At 53.1% G+C, this 12,194-nt stretch overlaps 1 protein-coding gene across 2 annotated transcripts; it reads right to left on the reverse strand.

Annotated features, from left to right (window-relative positions):
* Positions 1-283: 283 nt before the first annotated feature.
* LOC120920363 (ephrin-A4-like) lies at positions 284-11,918 on the reverse strand (the record flags this gene model as incomplete). Of its 2 annotated transcripts, XR_005744709.1 has the most annotated exon segments (5): positions 284-717; positions 842-1,410; positions 3,132-3,206; positions 3,527-3,595; positions 11,629-11,918. XR_005744709.1 is itself a non-coding variant. In XM_040332399.1 (4 exon segments), coding segments are annotated over 4 exon segments (523 nt in total), but the record flags the coding sequence as incomplete, so codon positions are not given.
* Positions 11,919-12,194: the final 276 nt, after the last annotated feature.

Genomic DNA, 12,194 nt, shown 5'->3' on the forward strand with positions numbered 1-12,194 from the left:
CAGCACATTGCACCCTGTGTATAATAATCCTGCAGCACATTGCACCCTATGTATAATAGTCCTGCAGCACATCGCACCCCATGTATAATACTCCTGCAGCACATTGCACCCCGTGTATAATACTTCTGCAGCACATTGCACCCCATGTATAATACTCCTGCAGCACATTGCACCCCATGTATAATACTCCTGCAGCACATCGCACCCCATGTATAATACTCCTGCAGCACATCGCACCCCTTGCAGCGCAGGGGGTGGTCCAGACACGACAGCGGGGAGGTCATGTGGTCACAATATTTTATTTTTGGCTCAGTTTCTAAAACAAAAGAAAATATTCTCCACATAAATCTATACAAAAATTTCTGTAAACAGCCAAATACTGAACTCGTCATCTTCACAGAAGACACATCCTGTTCTCCAGAGAACATATCGCCCCTCGGGGGCGGAGCCCAGAAAAGGGAGGGGCAGTGAAAGTTCTAGAAATCCATTGCCTGTCCATCAGACGTGAGACGCCGGCGGTGATCAGATCCGATTGTTGTGCTCCGCCTGTGAGATTTCCCCCAACATGGCCGACGCCCCTTTCCATCCACAGCCAATGATTGGCAACCCGCCTGGGGGGGGGGGGGGTGGCGCCGCTCCGTGTCTTTGATGAGGACACCTCTCGTCGTGTTACGGCGGCGATCGGCCCGGTACTCTGCGACAGAGGGGACCCATACACTGCAAGAGAAGAGACCGACACAATCAGATGACATGACCGGGCTCCGAGGGGGCGGGGCAGACAGCCACCATTTATACACAGGTACAGTTCAGGGTAGGCGGACTCATTGAGATTATCACCCACCTGCAGGATAGGTGGAGCTTGGAGCCACAAAAGGCGGAGCCAGAGTCCCAGAGGCGGAGGTCTCTACAGCCGGGGTTGATCATCCAGCTCGGGGGCGGGGTCATTGTTCATTAAAAAAGGCACAAAAGGGAAGATTTTCCTCCATAAGGCGACGTTTCGCTCCTCGCCGTAAAGTGCTGAATTTCTAAACTTAGGTTTGTATTAAAAAAATAGATATTTATGTCTGAGGGGAGTCCGAAGTTCTCCTAAATAAAAAATATAAAATAATTGTGCAACTGATGCGGCTGGCGGAACTCCGCACGGCGTGTCCCCGAATGTCTCCACCCACGCAGAACAATAATAAAAACAAAATGGCACAATAGATCCAGAGCGGGGGAGGGGGTATGATTCCATAATGTTGGCTCCAGAGTGGGAGGGGAAGAAGGAGGGGCAGACGCAGCATGGGCGGGTCCACACAGTCCGTTCCTTGGGCAGCGTGCGTCAGAAGCAGACGAGGAGGAAGAGGCAGAGCGTCAGGAGGAGCGAAGAGACGTGGACCTGGAAGGAGGAGTTCCTGTCCCCGGGAGACCCTGAAAAGGGAAATAAAAAATAAATATTTAGAGAAATACCAAAAAAAATTCAACTTTGTAACCCAAAAACCTCCACCCCCGCTTATCTACTGTCCCTCCCCCTGCAAGACGTCCACCCACGCTTATCTACTGTCCCTCCCCCTGCAAGACCTCCAACCTAATTATCTACTGTCCCTCCCCACCATAAGACCTCCACCTCCGCTTATCTACTGCCCCTCCCCACCATAAGACCTCCACCCCCGCTTATCTACTGACCTCCACCCCCACTTATCTACTGTCCCTCCACACACCACAACCTCCACCCCCGCTTATCTACTGTCCTTCCCCTCCACCCCCGCTTATCTACTGTCCTTCCCCTCCACCCCCGCTTATCTACTGTCCTTTCCCACCACAAGACCTCAACCACCGCTTATCTACTGTCCCTTCCCACCACAAGACCTCCACCCCCCGCTTATCTACTGTCCCTTCCCACCACAAGACCTCCACCCCCCGCTTATCTACTGTCCCTTCCCACCACAAGACCTCCACCCCCCGCTTATCTACTGTCCCTTCCCACCACAAGACCTCCACCCCCGCTTAACTACTGTCCCTCCACACACCACAACCTCCACCCCCGCTTATCTACTGTCCTTCCCCTCCACCCCCGCTTATCTACTGTCCTTTCCCACCACCACAAGACCTCCACCCCCGCTTAACTACTGTCCCTCCACACACCACAACCTCCACCCCCGCTTATCTACTGTCCTTCCCCTCCACCCCCGCTTATCTACTGTCCTTTCCCACCACAAGACCTCAACCACCGCTTATCTACTGTCCCTCCTCACCATAAGACCTCCACCCCCTGCTTATCTACTGTCCCTTCCCACCACAAGACCTCCACCCCCCGCTTATCTACTGTCCCTTCCCACCACAAGACCTCCACCCCCCGCTTATCTACTGTCCCTTCCCACCATAAGACCTCCACCCCCTGCTTATCTACTGTCCCTTCCCACCACAAGACCTCCACCCCCTGCTTATCTACTGTCCCTTCCAACCACAAGACCTCCACCCCCTGCTTATCTACTGTCCCTTCCCACCACAAGACCTCCACCCTCTGCTTATCTACTGTCCCTTCCCACCATAAGACCTCCTCCCCCGCTTATCTACTGTCCATCCCCCACCATAAGATCCCCACTTATGTAATGTCCTTCCCCCACCATAAGACCTCCAACCCCGCTCATCTACTGTCCTTCCCCCACCATAAGACCTCCAACCCCGCTCATCTACTGTCCTTCCCCACCATAAGACCTCCACCCCCGCTTATCTACTGTCCTTCCCCACCATAAGACCTCCAACCCCGCTCATCTACTGTCCTTCCCCACCATAAGACCTCCAACCCCGCTCATCTACTGTCCTTCCCCCACCATAAGACCTCCACCCCCGCTTATCTACTGTCCTTCCCCACCACAAAACCTCCACCCCCGCTTATCTACTGCCCCTCCCCACCATAAGATCTCCACCCCTGCTTATCTACTGTCCTTCCCCACCATAAGATCTCCACCCCCGCTTATCTACTGCCCCTCCCCACCACAAGACCTCCACCCCCGCTTATCTACTGCCCCTCCCCACCATAAGATCTCCACCCCTGCTTATCTACTGTCCTTCCCCACCATAAGATCTCCACCCCCGCTTATCTACTGTCCCTCACCAGCACAAGACCTCCACCCCACTGATCTACTCACCTCCTTGGGAGGGCAGCCTCCCTCCCCCACCTCCTCTGGGCTCAGACTTCGGGACCTCCGTCAGCGGCTGCACAGCTGGAAAATACAGAGAAGAGTTAATACCCCATCACATGACATCACAGGAGGAGTTTGCCCCAGGGGGAGAATCTAAGGGGTTCCCCAATTATACACCCCCCCCATATTGGAGACTCTTTAGATTGTCAGCCCTGGGAGACCAAGGGGAAAGTTATGAAATAAGGACTGCATGTGTTGCACCATAACAACCAATCCAATACCACGGGAGCAACACAGACAGTTCTCACTGCAGGAATTCAGACAAATCAGTGCTGTGATGGAGGAGAAAATTCCGTGCTCTGCGGGGGAGGAGATTCTCATGAAAAAAAAAAAACACTTACTGGTGGGCGCGCAGCAGACGGTCAAATGAAGCCTCATACAATCTCCAACACTGTCTGCATCCGGGATCGCTGCGGGAGGAAAGAGAGCGGGGATGTTAGTATAATCCAAGATGGCGGCTAAAGGGGAGGAGACAAAGCTAGACAGACGCAGAACACATGAAGAATATCTACTGGGAGCCCCATTCTCCTCCGCAGGGGAGGGCCAAGGACAACACCCATTTCTAAATGGTGGCTCTATGAAGGACAGAGGGGGGATTGGGGTATAATAGAAGGACAGAGGGAGGATTGGGGTATAATAGAAGGACAGAGGGGGGATTGGGGTATAATAGAAGGACAGAGGGGGGATTGGGGTATAATAGGAGAGGGGGGATTGGGGTATAATAGAAGGACAGAGGGGGGATTGGGGTATAATAGAAGGACAGAGGGGGGATTGGGGTATAATAGAAGGACAGAGGGGGGATTGGGGTATAATAGAAGGACAGAGGGGGGATTGGGGTATAATAGAAGGACAGAGGGGGGATTGAGGTATAATAGAAGGACAGAGGGGGGATTGGGGTATAATAGAGGGACAGAGGGGGGATTGGGGTATAATAGAAGGACAGAGGAGGATTGGGGTATAATAGAAGGACAGAGGGGGGATTGGGGTATAATAGAAGGACAGAGGGAGGATTGGGGTATAATAGAAGGACAGAGGGGGGGATTGGGGTATAATAGAAGGACAGAGGGGGGATTGGGGTATAATAGAAGGACAGAGGGGGGATTGGGGTATAATAGAAGGACAGAGGGGGGGATTGGGGTATAATAGAAGGACAGAGGGAGGATTGGGGTATAATAGAAGGACAGAGGGGGGGATTGGGGTATAATAGAAGGACAGAGGGGGGATTGGGGTATAATAGAAGGACAGAGGGAGGATTGGGGTATAATAGAAGGACAGAGGGGGGATTGGGGTATAATAGAAGGACAGAGGGGGGGATTGGGGTATAATAGAAGGACAGAGGGGGGATTGGGGTATTATAGAGGGACAGAGGGGGGATTGGTGTATAATAGAAGGACAGAGGGGGGATTGGGGTATAATAGAAGGACAGAGGGAGGGATTGGGGTATAATAGAAGGACAGAGGGGGGATTGGGGTATAATAGAGGGACAGAGGGGGGATTGGGGTATAATAGAAGGACAGAGGAGGGATTGGGGTATAATAGAAGGACAGAGGGAGGATTGGGGTATAATAGAAGGACAGAGGGAGGATTGGGGTATAATAGAAGGACAGAGGGGGGATTGGGGTATAATAGAAGGACAGAGGGGGGGATTGGGGGTATAATAGAAGGACAGAGGGGGGATTGGGGTATAATAGAAGGACAGAGGGGAGGATTGGGGTATAATAGATGGACAGAGGGGGGATTGGGGTATAATAGAAGGACAGAGGGAGGGATTGGGGTATAATAGAAGGACAGAGGGGGGATTGGGGTATAATAGAGGGACAGAGGGGGGATTGGGGTATAATAGAAGGACAGAGGAGGGATTGGGGTATAATAGAAGGACAGAGGGAGGATTGGGGTATAATAGAAGGACAGAGGGAGGATTGGGGTATAATAGAAGGACAGAGGGGGGATTGGGGTATAATAGAAGGACAGAGGGGGGGATTGGGGGTATAATAGAAGGACAGAGGGGGGATTGGGGTATAATAGAAGGACAGAGGGGAGGATTGGGGTATAATAGAGGGACAGAGGGAGGATTGGGGTATAATAGAGGGACAGAGGGAGGATTGGGGTATAATAGAGGGACAGAGGGGGGATTGGGGTATAATAGAAGGACAGAGCGGGGATTGGGGTATAATAGAAGGACAGAGGGGGGATTGGGGTATAATAGAAGGACAGAGGGAGGATTGGGGTATAATAGAAGGACAGAGGGAGGATTGGGGTATAATAGAAGGACAGAGGGGGGATTGGGGTATAATAGAGGGACAGAGGGGGATTGGGGTATAATAGAAGGACAGAGGGGGGATTGGGGTATAATAGAAGGACAGAGGGAGGATTGGGGTATAATAGAAGGACAGAGGGGGGATTGGGGTATAATAGAAGGACAGAGGGGGATTGGGGTATAATAGAAGGAGAGAGGGGGGATTGGGGTATAATAGAAGGACAGAGGGGGGATTGGGGTATACTAGAAGGACAGAGAGAGGATTGGGGTATAATAGAAGGACAGAGGGGGGATTGGGGTATAATAATAGAAGGACAGAGGGGGGATTGGGGTATAATAGAAGGACAGAGGGGGGATTGGGGTATAATAGAGGGACAGAGGGAGGATTGGGGTATAATAGAAGGACAGAGGGGGGATTGGGGTATAATAGAAGGACAGAGGGGGGATTGGGGTATAATAGAATTACAGAGGGGGGATTGGGGTATAATAGAAGGAGAGAGGGGGGATTGGGGTATAATAGAAGGACAGAGGGAGGATTGGGGTATAATAGAAGGACAGAGGGAGGATTGGGGTATAATAGAAGGACAGAGGGGGGATTGGGGTATAATAGAGGGACAGAGGGGGGATTGGGGTATAATAGAGGGACAGAGGGAGGATTGGGGTATAATAGAAGGACAGAGGGGGGGATTGGGGTATAATAGAAGGACAGAGGGGGGATTGGGGTATAATAGAAGGACAGAGGGAGGATTGGGGTATAATAGAAGGACAGAGGGGGGGATTGGGGTATAATAGAAGGACAGAGGGGGGATTGGGGTATAATAGAAGGACAGAGGGGGGATTGGGGTATAATAGAAGGACAGAGGGGGGATTGGGGTATAATAGAAGGACAGAGGGAGGATTGGGGTATAATAGAAGGACAGAGGGAGGATTGGGGTATAATAGAAGGACAGAGGGAGGATTGGGGTATAATAGAAGGACAGAGGGAGGATTGGGGTATAATAGAAGGACAGAGGGGGGATTGGGGTATAATAGAAGGACAGAGGGGGGATTGGGGTATAATAGAAGGACAGAGGGGGGATTGGGGTATAATAGAAGGACAGAGGGGGGATTGGGGTATAATAGAAGGACAGAGGGGGGATTGGGGTATAATAGAAGGACAGAGGGGGGATTGGGGTATAATAGAAGGACAGAGGGGAGGATTGGGGTATAATAGAAGGACAGAGGGGGGATTGGGGTATAATAGAAGGACAGAGGGGGGATTGGGGTATAATAGAAGGACAGAGGGGGGATTGGGGTATAATAGAAGGACAGAGGGGGGATTGGGGTACAATAGAAGGACAGAGGGGGGATTGGGGTATAATAGAAGGACAGAGGGGGGATTGGGGTATAATAGAAGGACAGAGGGGGGATTGGGGTATAATAGAAGGACAGAGGGGGATTGGGGTATAATAGAAGGACAGAGGGGGGATTGGGGTATAATAGAAGGACAGAGGGGGATTGGGGTATAATAGAAGGACAGAGGGGAGGATTGGGGTATAATAGAGGGACAGAGGGGGGATTGGGGTATAATAGAAGGACAGAGGGGGGATTGGGGTATAATAGAAGGACAGAGGGGGGATTGGGGTATAATAGGAGGACAGAGGGGGGATTGGGGTATAATAGAAGGACAGAGGGGAGGATTGGGGTATAATAGAGGGACAGAGGGGGGATTGGGGTATAATAGAAGGACAGAGGGGGGATTGGGGTATAATAGAGGGACAGAGGGGGGATTGGGGTATAATAGAAGGACAGAGGGGGGATTGGGGTATAATAGAAGGACAGAGGGGGGATTGGGGTATAATAGAAGGACAGAGGGAGGATTGGGGTATAATAGAAGGACAGAGGGGGGATTGGGGTATAATAGAGGGACAGAGGGGGATTGGGGTATAATAGAAGGACAGAGGGAGGATTGGGGTATAATAGAGGGACAGAGGGAGGATTGGGGTATAATAGAAGGACAGAGGGGGGATTGGGGTATAATAGAAGGACAGAGGGGGGATTGGGGTATAATAGAGGGACAGAGGGGGGATTGGGGTATAATAGAAGGACAGAGGGGGGATTGGGGTATAATAGAAGGACAGAGGGGGGATTGGGGGTATAATAGAAGGACAGAGGGGGGATTGGGGTATAATAGAAGGACAGAGGGAGGATTGGGGTATAATAGAAGGACAGAGGGGGGATTGGGGGTATAATAGAAGGACAGAGGGGGGATTGGGGTATAATAGAAGGACAGAGGGAGGATTGGGGTGTAATAGAAGGACAGAGGGGGGATTGGGGTATAATAGAAGGACAGAGGGGGGATTGGGGTATAATAGAGGGACAGAGGGGGATTGGGGTATAATAGAAGGACAGAGGGGGGATTGGGGTATAATAGAAGGACAGAGGGAGGGTTGGGGTATAATAGAAGGACAGAGGGGGGATTGGGGTATAATAGAAGGACAGCGGGGGATGGGGGAGGGTAAGTACAGACGGGTAGCAGTGACCGCGTCCTCTGCGGTTATTTTCGGCACGCGGCGGTCACGCCTGGGATTCGGAGACGTCTCGGGGGGGGGCTGGGGGTGGATCCGGTCTGACCGGTCCCGGGGGGGGGGTCCCCTGAGGACAGCCCTCATCCCTCTCAGTGACCTTTTCATACCTCCAGTATCTCCCCTCCACCCCCCCCTCGTCTGACGCACTCCGCCCGCCGCTTCCCCCATCAGATGGGATCGGTAGAACCGGTTGGACGGGCCCCGCACCTCTCAGGGAAGACGTCTGGAATGCGGAGAATGGGGGCCACAACGCCTCTCCTCGTCACTCATTGGTCCCTGGAGTCGCCGCACGTCAATCAAAACGCTGGAAAATATTTTTCGGAGAGCCGCCGACGCAAGAAGAATGCGGACGCAGTTTCCCCCCGCAGGTTCGGAGGGTTGGCCGCCATCTTTTTTTGTAAAGAAAACATTTTATCGGTCACATTCGCTTATTAAAAGACGCAGCCGCTGATTTGTAGCGTCTCAGTGGCTCCGCCCTCCTGCGGCAATCGGCTGAGCGCAGAATATGGCGGGAAGTCGGTTTTCGAAGTCGCGGCGGAAGCTTCGGATTTCAAACAGAACGGATCCGACGGGGCGAAAAAAATAAAAATAAGGGGGGGGGGGGGCGTCACTCGCCGTCTCCATTGGAGGGAAGAGCGCAGAGATTGGAATGAGAGCGTTCGGAACGGCGTCACGGCCGACGAGACACCAGGGGAGGGGGGTGGCTCCTGGGAATGCACTGCGACAGTCATCCGCCATGACAGATACTGGCAGGACAGTCTGGGGGGGGGGGGCGACCTCAGATATTAGAGCGTCAGCTCCGCAGCCAAGGGCTCCAGATATTAGAGCGTCAGCTCCGCAGCCGAGGACCCCAGATATTAGAGCGTCAGCTCCGCAGCCAAGGACCTCAGATATTAGAGCGTCAGCTCCGCAGCCGAGGACTGGAATGTCAGCTTGTTCGCCTGGGACCTCCCCACGGCGCGGGACCACCACCGCGGACAAACGATCCGCCATCTTCGCGGGGCCCCCGGAGGAAAGACTTCCTGGCGGGGCCCCGGTCTCGGGATGAGGGGAACGTGTTGGAGACATTAAACCGCGCGCCGGGACAAAGCCAACAGGAAACACCTGGAGGGGGAGGGGGGGGCGGCACGTCGGGGGTTAATGAGGCACAGCGCACATGAGAAAGTCATTAGGAGGCGGGGCAACGATGGAGGAAGGGGGAAGGGAAGATGCTAATCTTTTAGCGCTTACACACGGCTCTAGAGGGGTTAAAATTTTTTTTTAAAAAAGTTCACATTGTATCAATTTTTTTTTTAATCTTTATTTAAAGTTGACACTGTATCAAAAATTGTATTTTGATCATTGGGCGCGGGAAGCGATGGAAGCGCCAGACCGGGAAGACCCAGGCTCCGCCCCCCCAATCGACTTCCATCGTTTCCTCCGCACAGCGAAAGGGGGCGGGGACTCCGCGTCTACGGACCGCCCTCAGGGGATCCAAACCCGACCGCCCGCGCGGTCCCTCCCCCTCCTGTAACAAGGGACGCAATTCTTAGAGAACGCAAGCAAGCGCGGCAGACTCGCGGCCGATTTCTAGGATCCGCTACAAACGAGCGAGAGCGCGTCACCCCAAAATACGGAAAAATACCGCTGAATAGACTCAGAGACCGCCGTTTCAGGTGAAAAGCGTCCACTTTGACGCATAACGTGCGAGGGACCAGACATATTAGAGCGTCAGCTCTGCAGCCAAGGATTAGAGCGTCAGCTCCGCAGCCAAGGACAATATTAGAGCGTCAGCTCCGCAGCCAAGGACAATATTAGAGCGTCAGCTCCGCAGCCAAGGACAATATTAGAGCGTCAGCTCCGCAGCCAAGGACAATATTAGAGCGTCAGCTCCGAAGCCAAGAATTAGAGCGTCAGCTCTTCAGATATTAGAGCGTCAGCTCCGTGTCGGGGACGGCGGCCGCGGCGCAGTACAAGAAGTTGAAGTCCTCCTGTGGGGACGGTGACCTCTAGGGGTCAGGAGGGTCAGAGGTCGGAGGGGGAGGGGCACCGAGACAAAAAACATCTGCACAGCTCCCCCCCTCCCCCGCTGAGGGGAATAAACACTTAGAAAACTCAGTGAGGGCAACAAAAACTGAGAGGACCCCCTATGGGGAGGAGGGGGGAGGGGGTCACATCAGACAGTCCGTCATCTCCAAGACTAGAATCTGCACAATAATATAATCTGGTGCCTGTGCCGTGTTCACAAATGTCTGACACAGATCAGCCCCCTGCTGCCGCCTCTCACCTTGTGACTGGATACAACGTTACAATGTACAGTCTGAGAGAAGCGACCACATACAGATATAATAGGAGGGGGAGGAGTCACATATATAATAGGAGGAGTCTGAGAGAAGCGACCACATACAGATATAATAGGAGGAGTCTGAAGACGGGGGGCACATACAGGTATAATAAGAGGAGTCTGAGGGGAGGGGAGGGGCCACTTACAGATATAATAGCAGGAGTCTGAGGGGAGGGGCCACTTACAGATATAATAGGAGGAGTCTGAGAGAAGCGACCACATACAGATATAATAGGAGGAGTCTGAAGAGGGGGGCCACTTACAGATATAATAGGAGGAGTCTGAGGAGAGGGGGAGGGGCCACATACAGATATAATAGGAGGAGTCTGAAGAGGGGGGGCCACATACATAATAGGAGGAGTCTGAGAGGGGGAGGGGCCACTTACAGATATAATAGGAGGAGTCTGAGGAGAGGGGGAGGGGCCACATACAGATATAATAGGAGGAGTCTGAAGAGGGGGGGCCACATACATAATAGGAGGAGTCTGAGAGGGGGAGGGGCCACTTAGATATAATAGGAGGAGTCTGAGGAGAGGGGGAGGGGCCACTTACAGATATAATAGGAGGAGTCTGAGGAGAGGGGAGGGACCACTTACAGATATAATAGGAGGAGTCTGAGGAGAGGGGGAGGGGCCACTTACAGATATAATAGGAGGAGTCTGAAGAGGGGGGGCCACATACATAATAGGAGGAGTCTGAGAGGGGGAGGGGCCACTTACAGATATAATAGGAGGAGTCTGAGGAGAGGGGGAGGGGCCACTTAGATATAATAGGAGGAGTCTGAGGAGAGGGGAGGGGCCACTTACAGATATAATAGGAGGAGTCTGAGGAGAGGGGGAGGGGCCACTTAGATATAATAGGAGAAGTCTGGGGGGAGGGGAGGGACCACTTACAGATATAATAGGAGGAGTCTGAGGAGAGGGGAGGGACCACTTACAGATATAATAGGAGGAGTCACACATATATAATAGGAGGAGTCTGGGGGAGGGGCACATACAGATATAATAGGAGGAGTCTGAAAAGGGGGGAGGGGACATATACAGATATAATAGGAGTCGTCTGAAGACGGGGGGCACATACAGATATAATAGGAGGAGTCTGAGGGAAGTGGGAGGAGTCACATACAGATATAATAGGAGGGGGAGGAGTCGCATATATAATAGGAGGAGTCACACATATATAATAGGAGGAGTCTGGGGGGAGGGGCACATACAGATATAATAGGAGGAGTCTGGGGGGAGGGCCATATACAGATATAATAGGAGGAGGAGTCTGAGAGGGGGAGGGGCCACTTACAGATGTAATAATAGTCCTTCCCGGCGGTGAACTCGAAGCCCAGCGAGAAGGGCGTGTACCTCTGGATCTTCTCGGAGAAGCGGATTGGCCCCAGGGGTGCGTGGGGGCGGTTACACTCCCAGCGTTTGAAGGCTTTGGGGGTCTGGTAGCACCCCTCGTAGCCGTCGCGCTCCACCATGTAGAGGACGAAGCTCTCGGTGTGCTCGGCGGGGACCTGGTTGTCGTAGTGTGGACAGTAGATGTCCAGGTAGTCGTTGATTTGCACCCGCACCGTGTAGTCCTTCAGGAACCTGCCGGGGAGAAGAGGAGGAGAGGGTTAGCGGGAGCCATGATATGTGGGGGGGGGTCTCCTCCCACTTCCTGTCGTGTCACCAGAACAGGAAGTGAAGGGAAATCTCCCCGATGGGACACAATAAAAAAAAAATCCTGACCCCTCCCTTCCCCAAGTCATTGGCGCCATGTCTCGGGGCGCCATGAGGCCGTGTCATGGGGTGCAGGGTCGGGGGGGGGGGGGGCGCCATGAGGCCGTGTCATGGGGTGCAGGGTCGGGGGGGGGGGGCGCCATG

This window comes from Rana temporaria, chromosome 13, assembly GCF_905171775.1.
Source record: "Rana temporaria chromosome 13, aRanTem1.1, whole genome shotgun sequence".
In the NCBI taxonomy this organism is placed as follows: Eukaryota; Metazoa; Chordata; class Amphibia; order Anura; family Ranidae; genus Rana; species Rana temporaria.